The sequence below is a fragment of the Macaca fascicularis genome, chromosome 3 (assembly GCF_037993035.2).
Source record: "Macaca fascicularis isolate 582-1 chromosome 3, T2T-MFA8v1.1".
NCBI lineage: Eukaryota > Metazoa > Chordata > Mammalia > Primates > Cercopithecidae > Macaca > Macaca fascicularis.
In genome coordinates this window covers 180,262,204-180,288,953 of record NC_088377.1, presented here as the reverse complement: position 1 = coordinate 180,288,953, position 26,750 = coordinate 180,262,204, and the positions used below count along the sequence as shown (strand labels likewise).

The window sequence follows — 26,750 nt, the reverse complement described above, 5'->3', positions numbered from 1 at the left end:
TAGAGCAATCTTATAAAACAACTCTCAGTTCACATTGCCATGTATTATTGCCATGAAAGAGGAAATTTCAGAATTTTGGAAAACCCTTTCTATTACGCTATAAAGATATAGGAAAAGATGGTAAACCTGACTGCGTAAAAAATTTACATTTCTGGCCGGTTGTGGTGGCTCATGCCTGTAATCCCAGCACTTTGGGAGGCCGAGGCTGGTTGATCATCTGAGGTCAGGAGTTCGAGACCAGCCTGGCCAACATGGTGAAACCCCATCTTTTTTTCTTCCATCCTGAAAACATAAACACCTACAAAGTAGACTTGAAACTTTACTAATATCTCACCATTTAATGATAACAAATATAAATATTTTAATGAGGCTTTTAAAATATATTTTCCTATGTATGTGTGTATAAATATGCATATGCATTATTAGTGATGTAGGTTCAAATGAAAAAAAAGAGTATAAATTTCACCCAAATATCATAGTACTTTTTATAACCTGCTCTTTTTCTCTCTCTCTCTCTCTTTTTTTTTTAATATATGGACAGAGGAAAGGGAGGGGAGAAAGAAAAGAAAAGGAAGGAAGGAAAGGAAAGGGAAGAAAAAGATATTTTGTTCATATGTTGTAGACATTTTTCATGTCCATAAATATAAAAAATAAGCATTAAACTGAAAAATATTTCATCGTATGTATATCCCAAAAGTTTCTTTTCAGTTAGTTCTGTATTATTGAACATCTCGACTATTTCAGAAATATTTTAATATAAACCACAATAATAAGGCTAGGCATGGTAGCTCACATCTGTAATCCCAGCATTTTGGGAGGCCGAGGCAGGCAGATCATTTGAGGTCAGGAGTTAGAGACCAGCCTGGCCAACATGGCAAAACCCTGTCTCTACTAAACAAACAAAAATTACCTGAGTGTGGTGGTGGGCGCCTGTAATCCCAGTTACTCTGGAGGCTGAAGCAGGAGAATCGCTTGAAACTGGGAGGTGGAGATTGCAGTGAGCTGAGATCATGCCACTGCATTCCATCCTGGGCAACAGAACGAGACTCTATCCTTCTCCCCACAACCACCCCCCAAAAACAAACAAACAAAAAAACAAAAAACAGTAATGAGCATGCTTGTGCTTGCTTTTTTTTTTTTTGAGACAGGGTCTCACTCTGTTGCCCAGGCTGGCAAGCAGTGGTGCAATCACAGCTTATTGCCACCTCGACTTCCTGGGCTCACGTGATCCTCCTATCTCAGCTTCCTGAGTAGCTGGGACTACAGGTGCTCACCACCACACCCTGCTATTTTTTTTTTTTTTTTTTTGGTAGAAATAGTGTCTTGCCATGTTGCCCAGGTTGGAGGCTGGGCTTGAACTCCTGGGCTCAAGCAGTCTTCCCACTTTGGCTCCCAAAGTGCTGGGATTACAGGCGTGAGCCATCGGGCCCAGCTGTGCTTACATTTTTATCCAATTATGCAATTATCTCCTTAGGGTGAATCCCTAGAAATTGGATCGGTAGGTGAAGGGGTCTGCTCGCTTTCATTTTGGTACATTGTGCTCAAGTCCTCCCGGGCGAGTTGTACCAGTGCCTGAGAGCCTTGCTGCTTCACATATCTGCCACAGATGTTAGTCTTTCATCTTTGCCAATCTCACTGGCAATAAATGATACCTCTTGATTATTGTAATTAGTGTTTCTTTTATTAGGAATGGTACTGAATGTTCTTATTCATATTTTAATTGGGCAATTTATCTTTTTTTTAGCTTGCCCACTCAGGTACTTGCCCATTTTTCAATTCAGTCTTTAAAACATGAATCTGTAAGAGCCTCTGATAAATGTGTATGTATATAAATGTGTGTGCGGGTGGGTGTGTCTATAAAGGATTTTTAACAATTTTTCTGGCATATCACAAATATTCTGCATTTGGCAATTACGTTGCAGAGTTTTTTTATTTGTCTTTCATTCTTGTTCATGTTCTTCTTTTTCTGTGCGGGGTTCATAGACACTCCAATGTATCAGTATTTCTTTATATTTCTGGAGTCTGCATTTAGGATTATAAAAACACACACCTCTTTTCTTCCAGGCCTTCTATGGCATTTTCTTTTTTGAGAGGGCAAGGCGGGAGGGAGTGTACATTTTTAATTGAAGTATAACAGACACGTGGAAGTGCCCACATCATACGTGTCCAACTTACTCACATTTCACAAAGTGAATGCAACCCAGACTCTGACCCAGATATCCCTGCTGTGCCCTCTTCAAGCCATGGGCGTCTATTGAGGCGTGAGGTCCAGTGCCGGAAACAGCTGTACAATTCCCCCAGTGGCAAGCCGGCTGTTCCAACACGATGTATTGAAAATCCATTTTTTACTCACAGGTCAGAAATGTCTGTTTGCTTTTGTTCCCACAATTGGCCTATTTCTAGCTCGCTATTTTCGTCCATTGATCCATCTGCTTTTGTCACTGACGAGTTCTTTTTATTACTCTAATGAGATTTATACACATTTTTTTAAACTGGCTGTTCAAAACCTACTTCATTGCTCTTTTTCAGAATACTTAGTAACATTCCGCCCAAATCCTATTAACTTTTAATTGTTAATGTTTTCAGTGTATTGGCTAATAGAGGAAAAATTGACTTTTTTTCTTACAGCGTTGTCTACGTGTCCAAGAACAAGTTTGGTCGCTCTCTTTGTTCAATCTTTCCTCCTATGGCCCTTGCTGGGATTTTATTGTTTTCTTCAAATAGATCCTGTGTGTCTTGCTATGTTTATTCCTAGGCATCTTATGGCATTTTGTTGTTATTAGGAATGGATTATTTTCTTTCATTATAACTTCTATTTTAACATTCTAAATAGTTATCTAAATACAGATAATAATGTATTCAGTAAGCTGGTTGCTTAAAAATCAATATTAAAAAAAATCCATTCCAAATAGTTATCTAAATACAGATATCTAAATACAGATAACTATTTGGAATGGATTTTTTTTAAATATTGATTTTTAAACAACCAGCTTACTGAATGCATTCCTAATACTTTCTCATTTGAGTTTCTTGAGTTTTTTGGGTTTATAATGGTAGCCCTTCTGTGATTTCTATCTATCCCTTGATGCTGAATGCTTCCAATCAGCATTTAATGTGCTTCAGGTTCCACAGCTTCCAAGCTGTAAAATCAACCTTGTTCACTATTGCTTTTCTCCTCTTTCCAGCTAAACTCCTTAAAAGGGTTCTCTTCCCGCTTCATTTCCTGCCTTCCACTCATTCCTTTACCTCCTCCGATCTGGCTGTAGCCATCTCTACTCCACCAAAATCATTCTTGGTAAGGTCTCCAGTGACCTCCATGTCTCTAGGTTCAAAGGTCATTTTAATCCCTCATCTCCTCTGACCTTTGACCCACGTTACGGACTGCTAGCCATGCTCTCCCTCTAGCATCCCGTGTTCCCTTCTGGTGGCTCCCTCACTTGCACTCTGTGGGTTTCCTCTGACCTCTGGGGCTGCTGCTTCCCCATCTCTTTGTGACTTGTCTTCCTCTACTCTTCCTTTTGTTGTGGATTTCTTATTGCTCAATATTAGAACCTTATAGTTTCTTATTTCACTCTCCACTGAGATGATATCATCCATTTTATTACTTTAGTTACCAATGACTTACTCATGAATCCCAAACTTCTATCTCTAGACAAGGCCTTGCTTCCCGCTCCAGATTCATCCACCTGATCACCTCCCCAGCATTTTCACCTGGATGTCTCAAAAGCATCTTAAACCCAGCATGTTTGAAATTAAACTCCTGACATCTCTCCCCGAACCCGTCTGGCCTCCCTGCTGTGAGCTCTTATGGCACCTAGAGCTTTTCCTTCATATCACTTTTTGTAGTGAGAGAAGAGAATGGAAAACAAACAAACAAAAAAACAGTTAAGCAGACAGTTAAGGCAAGTCCTCCGTAGAATTCTATTTTTTGTTTGTTTTTTGGAAACAGAGTCTAGCTCTGTCACCCAGGTTGGAGTGCAATGGTGCGATCCCAGCTCACTGCAACCTCTGCCTCCCAGGTTCAAGCGATTCTCCTGCCTCAGCCTCCTGAGTAGCTGGGATTACAGGCATCTGCCACCACGCCCGGCTCATTTTTGTATTTTTAGTAAAGACAGGGTTTTACCATGTTGGCCAGGCTGGTCTCGACCTCCTGACCTCAGGTAATCCACCTGCGTCGGCCTCCCAAAGTGCTGGGATTACAGGCGAGAGCCACTGTGCCCGGCCTGTGGAATTCTTTTAAACAGAGAAACAGCCTGAAAAATCAAGCTGTAGCTGCACGGAGAAGGGAGCAAGGCCCAATGGAGAAATGCCTTTGTTCTTTGTGTAATGAGCAGCCTCCTGGGAAAACATTTCCTCCACTTCCACAGACATGTCCACGGTGGGCTCTGTGGGAACTTGCACAGAAGGGAGGCTTGCCTGAGACATGCCCACAGCTACACAGATAAGGGCAGTTACACAAGTAGCTACACAGATAAGGGAAGTTACACAGGCAGGGAAGTTTCTTATAAAAGCTTTTGTATTCAACTGAAAAAATGGCAATCCTCTTCTGGGTCCCCTCTCCACAGTGGAGAGCTTTCCTCTTCCGCTTAATAACTTTCTCTCCAACCTCACCCTTGGTGTCCACACTCCGTAATTTTCTTGGTCGTGAGACAAGAACTCCAGGTAATACCTCAAATACCTCAGACAACAAGACTGCAACAATATTGTAATTGCCCATCTCTTCCAATAGACTTTACTCCCCATGAGGACCAGGATGTGTGCATAGTTTGCTAATTTTTGTGTTCCTTGCTCCTACCATACATAATACCTCTTACTTGAGTGACCTGGTGCTCAAAACATTTTGCGAATGATTTCTAATTGGCTATTTTTTAAAACATTTATTTGTATTCAACTATTTTACTGAAATATGAATTTGAGTCCTTGGAGAAGCGGATGCAAGGGGTTGATTGGAAAACACCTGAAGGCAGCCAGAGTGGTGAGGGAGAGCCCTGGGACTGCGATGCTGGGTGGCCAGCGAGGACTCCCACTCAGCAAGAGCCTTTGCCTTAGCTGGTGAACTATTGAGATTTATTTGACAGTATTTGTCATTTTTGAATCACTACTCATAAATGGATGGTGACTGGGACTGTTTGCGGATATGTGTTTTATCTTGTTAGGTTCCGGAATGACTGTCATTCCATTTTTTTTTTTTTTTCCCCAGGCTGGAGTGCAGTGGTGCGATCTCGGCTCACTGCAACTTCCACCTCCTGGGTTCAAGCTATTTCCTGCCTCAGCCTCCCAAATAGCTGGGATTATAGGCGCCTGCGACCACGCTCGGCTAATTTTTGTATTTTTAGTAGAGACCGGGTTTCACGGTGTTGGCCAGGCTGGTCTCAAGCTCCTGACCTCAGGTGATCCATCCGCCTTGGCTTCCCAAAGTGCTAGGATTACAGGCGTGAGCCACCACGCCTGGCCTTCATTCTACTCTGATTAAAAATACATGGGAAGATTTTCTTTTCTCTCTAGACTCTGTTCCTTGGAGGTTTGAAAGAGCTATCTGTGAAAGAGGGAATCCTGGCACTTTGGAGAATGTGGTTCTTTGGTCCTTCTGTTTCTTCTTTGGTTGTTTCTCTTAGTTTTATCTTTTTTTTTTAAGTAAATGTCAGGAAACATTTTTACTGAATCCTCCACTCGAATTTATTAGCATTGAACTTTGGGGAGAATTCTCTTGTGGTTCTTTGCCTTTCATCTATATTAGCGATTATTTTCTCTTTCACATCTTTTTTTTTTTCTTTTTTAGAGATGGGGTATCATTGTGTTGGCCAGGCTGGTCTTGAACTCCTGGCCTCAGGTGATCCTCCCATCTGTGCCCCCCAAAGTGCTGGGATTACAAGTATGTGCCACTACACCCAATCTTCTTTCACATCCTTAATGCCATGATTTTTTACTTTAATTTCTAACTAGGTTTATTTTTTCCTAAAATAAAATATTTCCTGCATCAATTTATCAACCCCACTTATTTCTATTTTCCAATGTATTCATTTAAGCTTTTGTTTTTATTTCTGTTGCACTAATTTCTTAGGTTTATTAACTTTAACTTCTTGAATTGGAAGAATAGTTCATTGTTTTTCATTATTATATTAACTTTTTTTTTTTTTAGACAAAGTTTCAGTCTGTTGCCCAGGCTGTAGTGTAATGGCACAATCTTGGCTCACTGCAACCTCTGCCTCCCAGGTTGAACAGACTCTCCTGCCTCAGCCTCCCACGTAGCTGGGATTACAGGTGCCTGCCACCTCACCTGGCTAACTTTTTTTGTATTTTTAGTAGAGATGGGATTTCACCATGTTAGCCAGGCTGGTCTCGAACTTCTGACGTCAGGTGATCCTCCCACCTTGGCCTCCTGAAGTGCTGGGATTACAGGTGTGAGCCACTGTGCCCAGCCTACTATATTAACATATTTAATATTAACAAGGTTTATAGTCATTTACATTGTTTTCTGAATATAAAAATATGCTTGTTGTAGAGCTTCAAACATAGAAGTATGTAACTGAATATCACCAAAATTAAGACTGCTGACCAGGCATGGTGGCTTACGCCTATACTCCCAGTGCTTCAGGAGGTCAAAGTGGGAGGATTGCTTGATCCTAGGAATTTGAGACTAGCCTGAGCAACGTAGTGGGACCCCATGTCTACAAAAAATAAAAAATTAGCTGGGTGTGGTGGCACATGCCTATAGTCCCAGCTACTTGGGAGGCTGCGGTGAGAGGATCACTTGAGTCCAGAAGGTCAAGGCTGCAGTGAGTCGTGACCACACCACTGCACTCACTCAACTTGGGCAACAGAGTGAGACCCTGTCTCAACGAAAAAAAAAAAATAATAAAGAAATTAAGGTTTTTGAGATAGAAATAATTTTATAAAGGTTTATCGAAAGCCAAATGTGATGACCACAAAGTTGGGTGTTCTGGAGTCTGTCACAAGGAGAAAGGTTTTTACAGGAAAGTTTAAAAGAAGAGAAGGAGGTCTTTCACATCAGCGTTTTCCTCTTTTCATTGGAGGGTATAATACAGAGGTTACATTTATTAGCTGCAGACTACAACATACAGGCTGTAAAGATCTATGTGCAAGATAGTAAAATTTCATGCTTCAGCTAATCTTTTAGACAGAGTCTAACTCTGTCACCAAGGCTGAAGTGCAGTGGTGCAGTCTCCGTTCACTGCAACCTCCGCCTCCCAGGTTCCAGCAATTCTTGTGCCTCAGCCTCCTGAGTAGCTGGGACCACAGGTGCGTGCCACCGTGCCCAGCTAATTTTTTTTATTAGTAGAGAAGGGGTTTCACCATGTTGGCCAGGTTGGTCTCGAACTCCTGGGCTGAATTGATCCACCTGCCTCAGCCTCCCAAAGTGCTGGGATTAGAGGCGTGAGCCACCGCACACAGCCTGCTTTAGCTAATCTTAAAATACATCTGCCCCCTATGAAGTGTCAGCAGGTTATACATTGGTCAGTACATCAACAGTGTGAGGAAATTACCATAAGATTCTTTACTTCGAGACAGAAAGGCACCATCAAATCACAAGACCCCCCCAAAATGGATTAATTTGGAAGCCTGCTTGTTTCTAAACTGTCAAATGTGACCTGTAAGTTATAAGAAAGGGAAAATTATCTGTAATTTACTACCAGAGATAATCACTGTTTGTAGTTCTGGGTATATTTTTCCAGATGCTTTCATATACATATATTTTGTCTCTCTGGGCATGTCTGTGTGTGTTCCAGTCATATTTGTGTATATGTGGATATGTATGTATATATAGATGTGTGTTTTATATACATGTTATATGTATTATATATAGATGCTTGTGTATCTGTAGATATATTTACTTCCATGAATATCTGTATATCTATCTAGATGTATCTGCGTTATGGTGACCTGCAGAGGCAGATGGATAACCCCCTTTTCAAAGTTTGGTTCAGTTGTTGAGACTGATGATGACACACACACCCACACCAAGAGGGCATAAAAATGTTTCTTACCTTATTTTACAAAATTGAGGTCCTGGGAGAGTAGGACAGACCTCTCAAGCAGGTCAGAAATGGCCTGAGAGAGCAAGGGAAGGGGACTGTGGTTAGGGTGGAACCGTGGTGAGGGTGCCTATGCAAGGGCAGGGGCTTTTGTGGTTTAAATCTCCTGCTAGCACAAAGGAAGGAGCACTCAGCCTCCTTTCTCATAAGCTTGTCGAGATGTGGAACACAAAAGAAAGGGAGAGGAGTGAGGCTTAAAGACCATCAGCAAATGTCAGATGGAGTCAGACCCCTCTTTACAGTGTATAGTTACATCTGTGTGAATATATATGTAGATATGTCTGTGTATAAACACACACACATCTATCTATCTATCTATCTATCTATCTATCTATCTATCTATCTATCTATCTATGGCAACTGCCTTTTCTCACTAATAATCTTATGTCAGTACATGTAGATTACCCTCTTTTTTTTTTTTTTTTTTTTGAGACAGAGTCTCGCTCTGTCGCCCAGGCTGGAGTGCAGTGGCCGGATCTCAGCTCACTGCATGCTCTGCCTCCCAGGTTTACGCCATTCTCCTGCCTCAGCCTCCCAAGTAGCTGGGACTACAGGCGCCTGCCACTTCGCCCGGCTAGTTTTTTGTATTTTTTAGTAGAGATGGGGTTTCACCGTGTTAGCCAAGATGGTCTCGATCTCCTGACCTCGCGATCCGCCCGTCTCGGCCTCCCAAAGTGCTGGGATTACAGGCTTGAGCCACTGCGCCCGGCCGATTACCCTCATTCTTTTAAGTAGGTGCATAGATTTCTCTGGCATGGATGTGCCGTAATTAGAGAGCCATCACCTTGTCAATGAATACATTGTTTCCATTTTATTCTTTTCTGCTATTTACAAGCCATGGGAAACTGAACGTCGTGCGCAACAGGCCTTTATTCCTGTCCACATGCAACTATTTTTTCCAAAAAAGGGGGTCTTGCTTTGTTGCCCAGGCTGCAGAGGCTATTCACAGGAGTGATCGTGGCTCACTGTAGCCTCACACTTTGGGTTCAAATGATCGTCCCACCTCAGCCTTCAAATATCTGGGACTATAAGCATGCACTACTATACCCAGCTCATGTGCAACTATTTTAATCATTTAACATATAGTTATTGAGCCCTTTTATGTTCCAGACATTTTAAAATAGTCAAGGTCTGATTCTTTGAAGTTACATACTAGTGGAGAACGGACAAGGGATGAACAGTCGGGTAATACATCAGATGTGATTAACGCTACGAAAAGATAAAACAGGGAAAGGAGCTGGTGATGAGGTGGTTAGAGAGAGCTTCTACAATAGGGCAGAGACACGTGGGAAGTAAGGCAGTGACTTAGGAGCATGTTGGAGGGGAAAAGCAGAATTCTGTAGAAAAAGTCTATTGAATAATTTCTAGGTCCAAAGAATGTACATTTAAAAGTGGATGACCAATCTTATCAAATTGTGTTTTATATTTTTTAAAATGTATGCACTTCTTAGTATAACAATTTATTAGAAACACATTCTTTTTTTCTCCCCTACATTTTCCCATTTTCCCCTACCCCTGGTAATCGTTTTATTCTATGTATCTGATTTTTTTTTATTTTTTGATTTTTTTAGATTCCACATGTAAGACAGATCATGCAGTATTTGTCTGTTTGTGCCTGGATTATTATTATTATTAGTTTTTAGAATAATTGTTGCAAATGGCATTTCCTTCTTTTTTTTCTTTTTGAGACAGAGTCTTGCTGTGTTGCCAGGCTGGAGTGCAGTGGCGTGATCTCGGCTCACTGCAACCTTCGCCTCCTGGGTTCAAGCAATTCTCCTGCTTCAGCCTCCTGAGTAGCTGGGACTACAGGCAAGCGCCATGACACCCGGCTAATTTTTGTACTTTTAGTAGCGATGGGGTTTCACCATGTTGGCCAGGGTGGTCTCGATCTCTTGACCTCGTGATCCGCCCGCCTCGGCCTCCCAAAGTGCTGGGATTACAGGCATCAGCCACCACGCCCGGCCCATTTCCTTCTTTTTTAAGGCCGACTCTTCTTTCATTGCATGTATATATCACACTTTATTCATCTGTTGGTGGACACATGAGTTGTTTCCTTATTTTGGCTACTGTGTAATGCTGCGGTGAGCATTTGCGGTGGGAGGGCAGATATCTTTCCAAGGTGGTGATTTTATTTTCTTAGGGTGTGTATCCAGCAGAGGGATTGCTGAATCGTCTGGTAGTACTACTTTTAACTTCCTTAGAAATATCAATAGGATTTTCCGTAGTGGCTTCATACTGACAGTGGGTTTCCTTTCTCTACATTCTCGCCAAAGCTTATCTTGTCTTTGTGATAGACATGTGAGGTGATATATCTCACTGTGGTTTTGATTTTCATTTTCCTGATGATCAGTGAGGTTGAGCACATTTTCATATACCTCTTGGCCATTTGTATGGCTTCTTTGGAGAAATGACTATTCAGGTCTATAAACACATTGTTAAACAAGCATCCATTTGTTTTCATCATCACCAAAAGGGATAGCATTTTTGTTTTCTTTTGAGACAGTGTCTCACTCTGTCACTGAGACTGGAATGCAATGGCAAAATCATGGCTCATTACAGTCTCAAACTTCTGGGCTCCAGCGATCCTTTCACCTCAGCCTTCTGAGTAGCTGAGAGTACAGGTGTGTGCTGCTGTGTCTGACTGATTTTTTTTATTATCTGTAGAGACAGGGTCTCCCTGTGTTGCCCAGGCTGGTCATGAACTCCTGGGCTCTAGCTAGAGATCCTCCCACCTCAGCCGCCCAAAGCTCTGCAGTGACAGGTGTGAGCCACTGTGCTTGGCCAGGGATAGCAAGTTTTTAAACCTTTTTCAATCTGGTGAACGATAAATTATATCTTGTCTTAATTTGCACATTGTTCATTATTAATCAATTTGAGCAGCTTTCATTTACTATCTTTTTATATTTTATTAAATTTTTAATGTAATTTGCAATTTTTCTACAGGCTGTTAGCCATGTGTCATCATACTACAGATGTTTTTACATTGTTTCTAATTTGGTTTTACGATCAGGTTTTTTGGCAAACAAAATATTAATTTGTATGTAGTCAATTTCCCAATTATTTTCACTTAAGGTGTTTATTTTCTGTCAGGCTTCAATGGCCTTCATCACTTGTTCATATTTCTGCAAATATAAAAATTGAAAGTTCAGAGGCTTTCAGTGTTTCATCTAACTTTAAATTGATTTTTTTCCTTTTCTTTTCTTTCTTTTTTTTTTTTTTGAGACGGAGTCTCGCTCCATCATCCAGGCTGGAGTTCAGTGGCGTGACCTCAGCTCACTGCAACCTCTGCCTCCCGGGTTCAAGCAATTCTTCTGTCTCAGCCTCCTGAGTAGCTGGGACTACAGGTGTGCACCACCATGCTTGGCTAATTTTTGTACTTTTAGTAGAGATGGGGTTTCACCTTGTTGGTCAGGCTGGTCTCAAACTCCTGACCTCAGGTGATCCACCCACCTTGGCCTCCCAAAGTGCTGGGATTACAGACATGAACCACCGTGCCCAGCAAGTTGATTTTTTCATAATTTATTTATACACAAGGCCTGAAGTAAGGATCTAGCTTCAAAAAGCAACAAAACAATGCCTAGCTGGCTGCTCTGAGGCCATCAGTCATCCTTGTCTGTCTCCCCTCAAATGGTTAAACATGTCCCTGTTATATAATAAACCAAATGCCCATAGATATTTGGATCTATTTTGTGACTCACTGCTTTACTGATCTCTTTATTCCAGCACCAACGCTACACTGCTAATGACTGCACTTTAATTTCTCCTAGGTAAATAACCCCTCCGACTCCCTGTACCTCCACATGTTTTCAGAAGTTGCCTAATTTGTTATATGTTAATTATTTCAAATTAACTTTACTACATAAGGAATCCAGTTTATTTAAAAAGTTTGTGGTAATTTGTCTTTTGACATTTCTGTATCTCTTACTATTATTATTTTTTGGAGACGGATCCCGCTAGGTTGGAGTGCAATTACAGGGACTCTTCTCAGGTGCAATTATAGAACACCACAGCCTCTAACTTAAGTGGTCCTTCTGCCTTAACCTCCCAAGTATCTGGGACTGCAGGTGCGTGCTACTCTGCCTAGCCAAGTTAACTTTAGAATTTGTGTTTTTTCAAAATCCTGTTGGCATTTTAATTTCTATTAGAATTACAGATTGTTTTGGTGAAGATTATATTTTTATAAGATTGTATTTTCCTAAGAACTGAAATAGATGTTTTTATGTACTTGGTAGAGTTATAATTTTTTTTTTCATTTTTAAAATAGATCAGTTTTATTCTGCTAGTTCCATAAAAACAATGTAAACACAAGTGTTCTGTACATCTTGCTGGTGAATTCACATAATGCTTAGTTCCCTGATCCTTTGACCTCCTCGTCTTCTCCAGTTATTTTCTGTTTGGACCACCGGCCACGGGAGTGGAGTGGGGTTGGGGCTTAGGAGAGAGCAATGTGGCTTTTTGGTATGACTTGTTTTATTGCTTGCCCTCTCAGCACACTCCTGTTACTCGTAACAAAGTTTGAGATTTAAGCTCTTAAACCTGTGGGTTTCATCATCAGCTTTTTCTTTTTTGCATAGGTATTACTAGGGACGTGAATGGGAGACTAGTATAGAAAGTGGTGAGGAGCCGAAGTCAACAAATTGCTTTAAATACAAGATGAAAATACTCTGTTCTGTCCACACAAAGAATCATCTAATACTGGTGTGAGGCATCTCACTTAGCTGTGGAGAAGTCCTTGGAATTAGATCTCAGAAAGACAGTTCTGGCTTTAAGAATAATTTTCTTATACATTTCTTGTTAAGTTTATTCCTAAGTACTCTGTTTTTGTTCCTATTAGCTCTGTCCTATAAATTTAACATGTTGTGTTTTCATTCCATTCCATGTATTTTTAATTTTTCTTGAGACTTCTTTAGTGCGTGGATTACACAGAAGTGTTTGCAGATTTTGCTGTTACCTGTTCTTAGCTTGACATCCTTTTAGGACTAGAACACACTCTATGATTTCAATTCTTTTAAATCTGTTGAGGTTCGTTTTAGGGCCCTGGATATGGCTTATCTTGGTGAACGTTAAGTGGGCACCTGAACGGAAGGTGTATTCTGCTGTTATAGGGTGGACTGTCCTACAACTGTCATTTAGATCCCATTGCTTGATGGTGTCATAAAATTCTATGCTGATTTGCTGTCTAATAGTTCTATCAGTTGTTGAGGTAGGAGTATTAAAGTCTCCATGTATTTGTGGATGTCTATTTTTCCTTTTATTTCTAACAGTTTTGCTGAATGTATTTTGAAGCTCTTTTGTTTGATGTATAACCTTTAGTATAGCAGCGTCTTCTTGGTGGATTGACCCTTGTGTCATTATGTAATGTCTCTCTATCCCTAGTCTGGGTTGCTTTTTAGAAGAAGAGATTAACAACAGATCTCTTTACTTTTGATCTAGTAAATCTGGAGTGGTCTCTGAAAATCTGCATTTTAACAAATTTCCAATATTATTTTTATAATCAGGTATTACTCAGAGTTCTTGCTTACAAACAGTAGAAACTGACTTTAGTAAACTTAGGTAGAATTTATCGAAAAAATATCTGGTAACATCTAGTGGATTGTGGAGTCTTGTTACGAAGCTTCAGGGAAGCCAGAACGCCTAGGCAGTTACTCTCCCTGACCGTGACTGCTGGAGCACAGGTAGGTGACCCAAACTCAACTCATCTGGGTCTCACACTACCCAGGACTTTAAATGTGGTATAAGGATATAAAGTGGGGATAGTTTAGGATTCGTTCTGGTGGTGGCGAGAATTTTGGTGTCCAGTAATAGTAGCAATAATGACAGAATCTAGACACGTGCCTAATTATGGCATGATCTGATCTTAGCTCAGACTGCCTGGCCTTTTGGTTTCTATCCCTTTTCTGGGCTTGCTTCCGAGACTTCCAGCAGTAAACACGCGTACACGCGCGCGCGCGCACACACACACACACACACACACACACAAACACACACGTTATACAAACTCCTGTTAGGGCAAAATTGTAATTTTGGGAGAAAAATCAGCATAGTACCTATAACTTGCTAGGGCAATTGCAAAATAATTAGTGAGATCAATGCTGTGGGTTCTGTTTGCATGGTGAGTGGAATTATTTAGTGTTTTGGAAGGCAGCAGCCCTGAAACACAGGAGGTATACTCCCAAATTGTGTATCATAAGGGAACCTAAGTGGTGGTGGTACCACCAGGCTGTGTGTCAGGATCTGTATGTGACTTTGGACAAGTAGTTACTGAGACTAGTCACTTAGTCTAGGCTCATCTGTAAAGGGAAGAAATTGTATTCAGCCAGATAGTTTCTAGGTCATTCTAAATTATAATATGTTATTCTATGATTCTAGAGAGCTTTGCTGTTGGTTAACCACTTCATACTTTACTGTTGTTGTGAGATTCATGGAGAACTACCAAGAACACAGACCAAGAGAAACTGAAGTATGAGATGGAGTATCTGAATTAGCCAGTATCTGCATGAAAAGATCCAGGCCAAAGTGTGTGTTCAGATGGACAGAAACCCAGTTACTGTGGAAAAATTGACACCAAAGAGTTCTGGTGTCACATAAGGCTTGTCACACAACTCCATAACCAGAGACAAGACACATTAGCAATCCTTTCAGAGACCCTGAGATAACATCTCTTCCAAAAACAAAAACTTTTGCCTGTTTCGTGCTGTCAGGACTGAAGGGATAATGGATATTTGGCAGAGAGAGGATATAGCGTGAAGTGAGAGTTAGAAGTTAAGCAAGCTGAATTGGTATGAGAAAGGGGGTGGGAAAACGGGCCGATCCCCCGTCTTCTCCAGATATCAAAACTTGGCTCTGGAGATGACTGACAGGTGGGTGCCAAGAGGGGTCCTACCTGGCCAACGCGTGTTAATGCCGGTCCCTGCTCTTGGCCTAATCACACAAAATGACTACACCAGAGTGGCTCAGATAAATCAATTTGTCAGGAAGGGTACAACCTGCAGAATGGCTGTAAAGGACCATGTTAGTGAAGTGACTCCGTAGTTTCCCTTTCACATAAAGAACAGTTTAGAGGTGACTGGAGCATAATAAAGTGAGTAATTCTCTTGTGACTTGCAGGTTCTTATGAGTGCTTCAATACTGGGGGCCCTGTGTCTCTTCTCGTCTGTCTGTGTTGTATGTGCCATTTCTGCATTTACTCTCCCCATTGAAACAAAAGGACGGGCCCTCCAGGTGAGTGATGCAGGGAGCTCTGAAGTCTTTTCGACTACCGCTTTTGCCCAGAGGAAATGAACTTGGTATATGGGCATCACTGTAGTTAAGATAACTGGTAATTCATATCAAGTTTCTTTCTGTAAAGTTGCGGTTTGAATAACAAGAACTTTTTTTTTTTTTTTTTTCCTAGTGACAGTTGTAGAGGCCTCGGGATTCTACTCTTCCCACTTTTCTTTTTCTTTTTCTTTTTTTTTTTTTTTAGACAGAGTCTCACTCTGTCTCCCAGGCTGGAGTGCAGTGGCACGATCTTGGCTCACTGCAACATCCACCTCCTAGCGATTCTCCTGCCTCAGCCTCCCTTGTAGCTGAGACTACACGCACGTGCCACCACGCCCGGCTAATTTTTTGTATTTTTGGTAGAGACGGGGTTTCACCATGTTAGCCAGGATAGTCTCGATCTCCTGACCTCGTGATCCACCTGCCTCAGCCTCCCAAAGTGTTGGGATTACAGGCGTGAGCCACCGCGCCCAGCTGCCCTTCCCACTTTACTATCTGAATATAAGCCTTACTGCAGAGCTGAAAGTGACTGGCAGAGCTGCAACAGCTATTTGTGTTGTCCTTGGGGTCACATGGTCTTCATGTGTTGGTCCAGCTTCATTTACCTCTGGTCCCTCTGGGAAGAATTGAGTCAAAAGCTCCAATGTTGTGCCAGTCGCTTTCCAATACTAACAGCAGGACTGACTGCTCACTCTATTTTGCAAAGTACATTAAAAAAAAAAAATATATATATACACACACACACACACACACACACAGACACACACGCGCACACACACCCCTACCTCAAAAGTATAAGGCATCCTTCCAGGCTCAAAGTTGAAGAGAGGGCCTCTCCTACCCCTGCCCTTATGGTTGGATTCAGTGAAGGATGGTCACCTCCAGGTACAGGTGGTGGGTCTGATGTCTTCCTGTCTTCAACACAAAGCTTGTAGCTGGTTTACAAGGGCGTGTGTGGGTGCTTATGGGGAAGGGGGAGAATGGTTGGGTTAGGCCACTGGTCACATAGTTTAGTTGACCCTGAGATGCCACCTCTCCCTGAGGCTGTAGAGTCATGGTGCTTCTGTGGCTGAGTGTAACTTGCCCTCTCTGCTACGTCCTACTCACTGTAAACCTTGTATGCATTCATATTTGTTTTGATACTGATATGTTTTGTTTCTGTGAGTAGATACAAGGAAGGCACTATTGAGTATTAAAAAGGCAGCCGGGTGCAGTGGCTTACGGCTGTAATCCCAGCACTTTGGGAGGCTGAGGTGGGCAGATTATCTGAAGTCAGGAGTTCGAGACCAGCCTGGCCAATATGCTGAAACCCCGTCTCTACTAAAAATACAAAAATTAGCCATGCCTGTAGTCCCAGCTACCGGGAGGCTGAGGCAGGAGAATCTCTTGAACCTGGGAGGTGGAGGTTGCAGTGAGCCAAGTTCGTGCCACTGCTCTCCAGCCTGGGCGACAGAATGAGACTCTGTCTCAAAAAAAAAAAAAAAACAAAACAAAACAAACTAAGCTTTTTTTTGAGACAGAGTCTCATTCTGTTGCCCAGGCTGGAGTGCAGTGGTGTGACCTCAGCTCACTACGACCTCCGCCTCCTGGGTTCAAGTGATTCTCCTGCCTCAGCCTCCCGAGTAGCTGGGATTACAGGCACCCACCACTACGCCTAGCTAATTTTTGTATTTTTAGTAGAGATGGGGTTTCACCATGTTGGCCAGGCTGGTCTCGAACTCCTGACCTCAAGAGATCCACCTGCCTTGGCCTCCTAAATTGCTGGGATTACAGGTGTGAGTCACCGCACCCGGCCTAGTTTGCCTATCTTTAAGGCTAGTTTATTTTTAATGTAATATTGCATTTTAATCAGATTAGGTGATCTATTATGTAATTGTGAATTTAGGGCTTTGTTTAGGTTCCTTACTTGGAAAGGTGATCCAGTCATTGAGTGCTTAAAGCCAGAGACTTAGATGATCGATATGCTTCCTTTTAATTATAAGCAAAGGATGATCAGATCCTTTATACAAATGAGGAAACTAAGACACAAGTTGAGCAACTTGTATAAAGGAGCACACTAATATTGTAGTGAGGCTACAATTTAAACCAGACCGTAACACTAAGGAAATAGGAATTTAGTGTTACTTAATTTTGCAAATAATGATACATATAAGTGGAAAACTGACTTAGCATCTAGAATCTCCTATTCAAGTCATATCTACCTAGAAGACTTTTCCTCTTCTGTTGAGTGGGACTTGGGTTTAGCACTATGGGGAAATGATTCTGCATGATTGTTTATAACCTTTTAAACAAACAAGTAGGTTCAATACATACAATTGTCTGGGCATGTATCCCTTGATGACTGCCACTAACTGGCTACATGTCTTTGGGAAAAATCTTAAAATACACAGCCACACCCACTCCCCTTACTTCAGTGTTGTGAGTGGTTACCATATGAAACCACCTAACTGACACCAATACAGCTTCTAGAAATGTTTATAAGAACATGTCAAAAATCTTAACTTCCTTCCAACAACACACACAGACAACATCCTAATAATTTGGATGAACCAACCTGGTAAATAATTTTAAAGTGGTATTGATTCTGTGTTACAACTACTCTAAGAAACTCTGATTTGAGGAGTCTGGTAAACTAAAAATCTAAAACGCTATCTAGAAAGAGAATACTGGTCAGGTGCAGTGGCTCACAACTGTAATCCCAGCACTTTGGGAGGCTGAGGCAGGTGGATCACCTGAGGTCAGGAGTTTGAGACCAGCATGGCCAACATGGTGAAACCCTGTCTCTAAAAAAAAAATTATATATGTATATACACACACACGTGTATATATATGCATGTATATAGTATACATATAATGTATATATAATCTATATAAAATATGAATTTTTCTAAATGACGTCTGCATTATATTAGAATAAAAAAGTTAGCATTATATCTTCAGATACACTAAGGTAAATGCTAGGATCTTCCCTCCTAATAATTTTTTATTACAGAATCTTCTGTTACTAAAATATCAGCTGAGTATGAATGGACAAGACTTTTTAAAAGTCTGTTACTGATCTATTAAATAACTTTCTTCCAGCAAATTAAATGAAGACCTGCAAAGCTGTCTACCAGATGAGAAAAATGAATTCTATCTTCAGAACTGGTGCATTTTTTAAAACTTGGTTTTACTTCTCTATGCTACTCGGTAATTAGTAAAGTGATTTTTTTTTTTTAAAGGCATATATGGGAATGGGGTAGGTAACTCTGTATTGATCTCTTCCTTGAGGGACAATATATAAAGTACTTTTATAAAATATAACTTAAGCTTTCAAAGGGGTGTGAAAGGGAGATGGTGGGGGAAAGATGGCTTTTATTCCTTGAAATCAAGTCTGTAAACCTTTATATGAATAAATACTAAATTTTAAACTTATATTTGATATTCTCCCATGAGGTTTGTAGCTAAACTTGAACTGAAATTTTGTAGCTAAGGCAAGAACCTGGGATGATATCATTTTCAAAACAACTAGAATAGCCATCAAGTTCAAATTCAAATTCGCCTATGTAACTTACAGCATCCATAGTTTGATGAAAATTGCTTATTCATAAAATGCTTAAATTAGAATGAGTATTACACATAATCACCAAGAAGCAGGGAATAAACCAATTTTACCCCTTACATTCCCTGTCTCTAATTTTATTTTTTTATAGGGGGAGTCTTTGATTCTCTTGATAAAGATTAAAGAACGCAGCAAGCTTTTCGCCATCATGTAATTACAGGCCTGTCCTATTTTATTGTGCTTCCATATGTTGCACTGTTACCAACAGCATGTACTCACTGTGTCTCTGTCCTATTTTGGTCATCTGTTGTGGTGATTGGTGATCTTTGACGTTACTATTGTAATTGTTTTGAGAGTGCCACTAACCACACTCATGTAAGAAGGCAAACTTAATTGATACATGTGTGTTCTTACTGCTCTGCCTACTGGATGTTCCCCCTTCTCTCTCCTTTTCCTTAGGCCTTCTTATCCCCTGAGACTCAGTACTATTGAAATTAGGCCAAATAACCCTACAATAGCCTGTAAATGTTCAAGTGAAAGGAAGACTCGCACATTTCTGATTTTAAATCAAAAGCTACAAATGATGAAGCTTAGTGAGGAAGGTATGTTGAAAGCTACAGGCTCAAAGCTAGGCCTCTTCTGCCAAACAGCTAGGTTGTGCATGCACAAAGTTCTTGAAGGGTCTGGTTTAGTAAAATGCACGAATGATAAGAAAGCACAACAGCCTTATTGCTAACGTGGAGAAAGTTTGGTCTGGATAGATGAAACTATTCACAACAATCCCTTAAGCCAAAACCTAACATAGAGCAAGACCCTACCTCTCTGTGAAGGCAAGTGCAAGGTGAAGCAGCAAGTGCTAATGGAGACACTATAGCAAGTTATTTAGATCTAGCTAAAATCACTGATGGTAGTTACACTAAACAGATTTTTGTGTCGATAAAATAGCCTTCTATTGGAAGAAGATGCCAACTAGGACTTTATAGTTACACGTTAATGCTTGGCTTCAAAGAATAGACTGACTCTCTTATTAGGGACTAATGCAGCTGGTGCAGCCAATGCTCATTGACCTCAAAATTCAAGGGCCCTTAAGAATTACGCTAAATCTACTCTGCCTGTACTTTATACATAGAACAATGCTTAGATGATGGAATTATCTGTTTACGGCATGGTGAATTTTTAAGCCCATTTTTTGAGACCTATCGTTCAAAAAAAGGACTTCATCTAAAACATTACTGCTCACTGACATTGCACCTAGTCACCTAAGATCTCGATAATTTAATGTCTGTTAACAAAACACACAGTCTGTAGACCATAGATCAAGAAGTAAATTTGACTTTCAAGTCTTACTATTTAAGAAATATATTTCATAAAGCTATAGCTGCCACAGATAGTGATTCCACTGATGAATCTGGGCAAAGTAAACAGAAAACCTTCCGGAAACAATTCACCATTCTAGATGCCATTAAGAACATCTGTGATTCACGGGAAGAGTCAGAATAACTCAGGAGTGAGAAAGACATTGATTTGAACCTTCACAAATGACTTTTAGGGGTTCAAGATTTCAGTGAAGAAAGGTACTGTAGATGTGACAGAAATACCAAGAGAACTAGAAGTGGAGACTGAAGATGTGACTGAATTGCTGTAATCTCAAACTTGAACAGATGAGGACTTGCTTCTTGTGGATGAGCAAAGAAAGTGGTTTCTTGAGGTAGAGTCTACTCCTGGTGAAGATGCTGTGACCATTGTGGAAATGACAACAAAGGATTTAGAATATTATATTAACTTAGTTGATAAAGCAGTGGCAGAGTTTGAGAAGATTGACTCTAATTCTGAAAGATGTTCTACTGTGGGTCAAATACTATCAAACAGCATCATGTGCTACAGAGAAATCTTTCATAAAAGGAAGAGTCCACTGATGCAGCAAACTTCATTAAGAAATTGCCACAGCCACCCCAGCCCTCAGCAACTGCTACTCTGAACGGTCAGCAGCCATCCATATTGAGGCTAGACTCTCCATCAGCAAAAGATTGACGTGCTGAAGGCTTAGATGATTGCACTTCTCCGTAATGAATTATTTCAAAATTAAGATATGTGAGAAGCTATTTGGTGAAAGAAAATTAAGGTATGTAGATTTTTTAGATATAATGCTATTGCACACTTAATAGACTACAGTATAAACATAACTTTTATAAGCACTGGGAAACCAAACTATTTGTGACCATTTTTATTGTGATATTTGCTTTATTGCAGTGGTCTGGAACTGAAACCGCAATCTCTGTTGTATGCCTCTACTTACATGCTATTTGTTTTGAAACCATTCCATGCATGCAAGACATCACACCCGTGCACGCTAAACTCTTAAGGTTATGTATGCTGTAGAAAGCAACTAAGGTTTATGCGTTTATGCATTTATGTTTTTTCTCTTAATTGCTGTTCAGCCTTCTAGAGTCTCTTTAAAGCAGTCTATAATGGCTTGTAAGTTGTATTCCTAGGTATTTTATTCTCTTTGTAGCAATTGTGAATGGGAGTTCACTCATGATTTGGTGCTGTTTGTCGTTATTGGTGTATAGAAATGCTTACAATTTTTGTAGATTGATTTTGTATCCTTAGACTTTGCTGAAGTTGCTTATCAGCTTAAGGAGATTTGGGGTTGAGACGATGAGGTTTTCTAAATACACAATCATGACATCTGCAAACAGAGACAACTTGACTTACTCTTTTCCTAATTGAATACCCTTTCTTTCTTTTGCCTGGTTGCCCTGGCCAGAACTTCCAATACTATGTTGAATAGGAGTGGTGAGAGGGCATCCTTTTCTTGGGCATTTTCAAAGGGAATGCTTCCAGTTTTTGCCCATTCAGGATATTGGCTGTGGGTTTGTCATAAATAGCTTTTATTTTGAAATGTTTCATCAGTACCTAGAGTTTTTATCATAAAGGGCTGGTGAATTTTGTTGAAGGCCTTTTCTGCATCTATTGAGATAATCATGTGGTTTTTGTCTTTGGTTCTGTTTATATGCTGGATTACGTTTATTGATTTGCATATGTTGAACCAGTCTTGCATCCCAGGGATGACGCTGACTTGATCGTGGTGGGTAAGCTTTTTGATGTACTGTTGGATTCGGTTTGCCAGTATTTTACTGAGGATTTTCACACTTCTGTTCATTAGGAATATTGGCCTGAAATTTTGCAAAAACTTTTATAATATGAATGCCAAAATATTTATTTTGAACTGTTTGTACCTTGGGTTTTCTTAACATACAACCTCATTAGTAAATCCCTAAAAGGACCAGTCAGATAAACCAGCATCACTGTCAAAGTCTGCCTTTTGGTGGCCTAGTTTGTTTTTGCTTCTTGTTAAGAACACCCTGGGCTGAATGCGGTGGCTCATGCCTGTAATCCCAGCACTTTGGGAGGCTGAGGCAGGAGGATCGCCAGAACCCAGGAGATGGAGGCTGCAATGAGCCATGATGGTCCCACTGCACTCCTGCCTGGATGACAGAGGGAGACCCTGCCTAAAATAATAATAATAGAGAACACCCTGATTTTTCCTTGGAGAAATGCCGCTTCTTAGGTCAGTACATTTTCATTTAAAAGGTGAGGAGGGCTTAACTCTGGTTGATCCGTATATTCTATCCTCTCCCTCAAAGCAATGGCAATTGGGATTCAGTCATCTGCAATGGAAAGATTCCTGACTGAATTTTCTGGTTCAGTTATCTTGGGGTTAAAGGCATTAGTACATAGGCAAAGAATCCATATTCCCAAGTATCTTGCAGGGAATGTTAAAACAGCCTTTATTCCATACCACATGTGGAAACATGGGAAAATAATTTTATTAAATGTTTAACTTGCAACTAACAAGGAAAGATTTTTTTAGGACTCAAATTAGGACTTAATTTGAAAATTAAGGAAGCAAATAGGTTGGCCCCATGAAAGATCTGTTAAATATCCAATAGTAAATTTAAAACATAGTAATTCTCAGAAATTATGAGAATCAAAACCTTTCAAACTTTACAAGTGGAATTAACATAGCTAAATTTTTTAAGTGACTCCCAAAAGTCCTCACTCTGTGTCTTTCCCTCCTTCCCCAAATAACTTCCAGACAAGTAGAAGTTTTCATGGCATCTTTGGTTCTAGTTTGGGAGTGGCTGGTATGAGGCAGAATAATCCAAGATATTTACCACCCGCTTTCCTTCCTGTCAATTTTTAAAAAATCTTTTAAGGCCGGTGAAATACATGTGTTAGAATTTTAAAAAACTGTTTTCCTATTACAGCTATTTATGGACTAGTAGCTTGCCCCTATATGTATCAGTGTTACAGCCAGGGGAACAACAGGAGTAGTAACGGAGGCTCAAAGAAGTTAGAACTCTGCTGAAGTAATATTCAGTAATTTTTCCACTAAAAGATCCTTGTGGTAAAATATTGACAGTAAAAATCCATCAAAGTTAATTTTTATTAAAACCAAAGCACCAATCTGCCCCCAAAAATTAAAAATGAAGACTACTACCTCAGATGTCCCTCTCAGTAAGTAAAACCTTCATGGGGAAAAATCTGTGATCTGATTGGCTAGCGTTATTCTCACTCAGAAACATAACACCAGTATGTGAATTACAACAGTAAATTCACATTCAAGATGAATATGCAATAAACATTTATAAAAAGACATCAACTATTAATTTACATAGGGCTATAAAATACTTTTAAAAATATATAAATGGTTATTTAAAAGGAGGAGCTCAATTTCAGTAAGAAATCAGATGGTTGAACACGTGGTCCCCATAATTTCTTTTTCTTTTCTTTTTGTTTGAGACAGAGTTTCGCTTTTGTTGCCCAGGCTGGAGTGCAATGGTGTGATCTCGGCTTACGGCAATCTCCACCTCCTGGGTTCAAGTGATTCTCCTGCCTCAGCCTCCCAAAGTAGCTGAGATTACAGGCACCCACCACCATGCCCAGCTAATTTTCTTGTATATTCGTTGAGGCGGGGTTTCACCATGTTGGCCAGGCTGGTCTTCAACTCCTGACTTCAGGTGATCCACCAGCCTCGGCCTCCCAAAGTGCTGGGATTACAGGCATGAGCCACCGCGCGGCCTTTCCCCATAATTTTTTTTTGTGACAGTCTTGCTCTGACGCCCATGCTGGAGTTCAATGGTGTGATCTCAGCTCACTGCAACCTCTGCCTCCTGGGTTCAAGCTGATTCTCCTGCCTCAGCCTCCTGAGCAGCTAGGATTACAGGTATGTGCCACCACACCTGGGTGATTTTTGTATTTTTAGTAGAGATGGGGTTTCACCATGTTGGTCAGGCTGGTCTTGAACTCCTGACCTCAGGTGATCTACCCACCTCGGTCTCCCAAACTGCTAGGATTACAGGCATGAGCCACTGCACCTGGCCTGTTTACCGTAATTTTAATGGCCAATCAGATCACTCAATTTCTCTCATTCACAACTAATACATATAAACCTTAAAATGAATATATCTTCAATTTAAACCTAAAACCTTTTATTCATATACAGCAATTTACTTTTGGTATTCACATTAATTTGGACCAGAGCTCAGCAAGAGGAGGAGTTCCTGTTCTCACTCTCTCTCCTTGGAACTCAAATGTAACTAAGTGTCTAAGCACAGTAGCAGCATAGGATATTGAAATGCAGTTTCATAAATGGAAGAATCAGCTGTATACTCACCCTTTTGACTATGGAGGTAACCTTTGGGAAAGCATTCCTAACCAAGTTATACTACATCTATACTACTGTGTGGTAGTAAAATATAGTAGTAGTAAAGCCAGTTCTTTAGCTTAGAAAAGAAACTAAAACTACATTTCCTTTTTAGTACCTTCTACTTTCCTACCCTTACATTCAGAAAAGACAAGCAGGGCATGTTAATTCAAAAGGCAAAATGATTGCAATGCCAGATACTGATCTAAAATGTATTCTGCATTCAATATGGTCTACATCCATCCATTTATACTTTTGCCAAATGGCCATATATGTCACTGGTCGAGTACTTGGGCTTCCTTACGCAGGAAAGTCAGTTGCTTGGCCCCTAGAAAAGCTGTCAGTGAGGTGGAACTGAGTAAATCCTAGCTTCCACGTAGTCTGCTCATCCATAAGCCCTAGCCAAAGGTGTGGTAAACATTCAGCAATAGGGCCCACTGGGCTCCTGATCCCAAATCCAGAGGGAAATCTTCCAGAGTTTATCAAAGATGTACATTGGAGTATACAAGTTTAGGTCAAGGGTACCTGAATTGCACTGAACTTTTGGGGGAATGCTTGATAAATGAGTGTAGGTTATAGTTAGGCTCATTTTATAGTTTATTTCTATTTGAATAGAATTTAAGGATGACTTAACTGAGATCCACTTGGGCACACAGGTACTTATTAATAAAGTCAAAGGATATTAATCTAAAGACCATTACACAAGGGCTATTTACAGAGAGAAACCCAAGACCTTTACTTTTTGTTTTTGAGACTGAGTCTCTCACTTAGGTTGGAGTGCAATGGTGAGATCTTGGCTCACTGCAACTTCTGCCTCCTGGGTTCAAATGATTCTCCTGTCTCAGCCTCCTGAGTAGTTTGGATTACAGGTGCATGCCACCATCCCCGGCTAATTTTTGTATTTTTTGTAGAGCGGGGGTTTCACCATGTTGGCCAGGCTGATCTCAAACTCTTGACTTTGTGATCTGCCCACCTTGGCCTCCCAAAGTGCTGGTGGGATTACAAGCGTGAGCCACTGTGCCCGGCCCCAAGACCTTTACTTTAAATATAATTATATTTTAATATATTATGTATGACGAAAAGATGGTTCTCAACTGCCTTTCATTCAGCCAAAGATGGTTAGGGTGAAACAAATACTATTTTGAAAGATAAATATGGCACTGAATGTAATAGTGACAGTTGGGGGTTCATTAGTCACATTTAGGAAATTACAGTTTTACTCTGACAAGTTCTAACTCCCTTTTGTAATGATTCTCAAAATAATTTAACTGTGTTGTTAAATAATTTAACTGTTTTAACTCGGGAGACAAGTATGGAAGAATAAACTGTCAGACGAACAGTATTCTAAGATACCAACAATAAAATAATTAGCAAAAGCTCCACAGCTGCTGTGCTAAAAATAAAATGCTGGAGCAAAAAAAGACAAAAGGTGTGTGCACTGTTATCAAAATCTGTTCAAACACTCTTTGGAGAACAAATGTCAAATGCAACTTTAAAACGACAATGACAAACATTACCATGTAACACATATTTGGAAAAGCGATTAGGACTTTTTAACAATACGTAATTGACATATTGTGAACAAGACCTATATATAAACAACGGGAAGCTATTGCTAACAAGTTATTTTCTCCCTATATTTTATCTTTAGCAATACCTGAAAACCCAATGAATTAGCCACAGGGTATTTTCCACTTTAAGAAGTAAAGCCATGTAGATAAAACCAAGTCTTCTATGTTAAATTTATGGGAGGTGATATAATGCAAATAATAGCCTTCTTTAAAGTCAGCTCTTTTTATTCTATCATCCTAAGGAGAAAAATTTACTCCAGTTAATGTTTTATAAATTAAGATTAACTTCGGCAAACCATTTAGGTATTGTGTCAAATGCTGGATTAGTGTATGGCACAGCAATTTTCTTCTATCTAGATCAGTTGAACCGGGTAGGTCTGGCACATTAAGAATATGCTTGTCCTCAGAAGATAGGTCTTTTGTATCTCTATCAGGAGAATAAAATCAGAAGTCAGATCAAAGATTAAATTTGATGTTCTGACTCTCGAAAGAAAAACATTAGATGCTTCAGGAAAAAAAAATCACTATTAATTCCCCCCAACTGCCTGCTCCCAAAATCCCACAACACATTTTCATTCCAAATTACAGACAGATGAAAACCACAAAAACGAGTC

At 40.3% G+C, this 26,750-nt stretch overlaps 1 protein-coding gene across 5 annotated transcripts in view; it reads left to right on the top strand.

The window, feature by feature from the left end:
• Positions 1–18,728, top strand: part of SVOPL (SVOP like) — an 81,841-nt gene extending 63,113 nt beyond the window's left edge. For 4 of the 5 annotated variants that reach the window (XM_005550886.5, XM_065542626.2, XM_015448100.4 and 1 more), the window contains 2 exons: positions 15,162–15,275; positions 18,396–18,728. In XM_005550886.5, the coding sequence (XP_005550943.2) occupies positions 15,162–15,275; positions 18,396–18,407 (126 nt within the window). In that variant the 3' untranslated portion in view covers positions 18,408–18,728. The remainder of the gene's footprint in view (positions 1–15,161; positions 15,276–18,395) is intronic. The other variant, XM_074036067.1, reaches the window with a different exon arrangement.
• Positions 18,729–26,750: the final 8,022 nt, after the last annotated feature.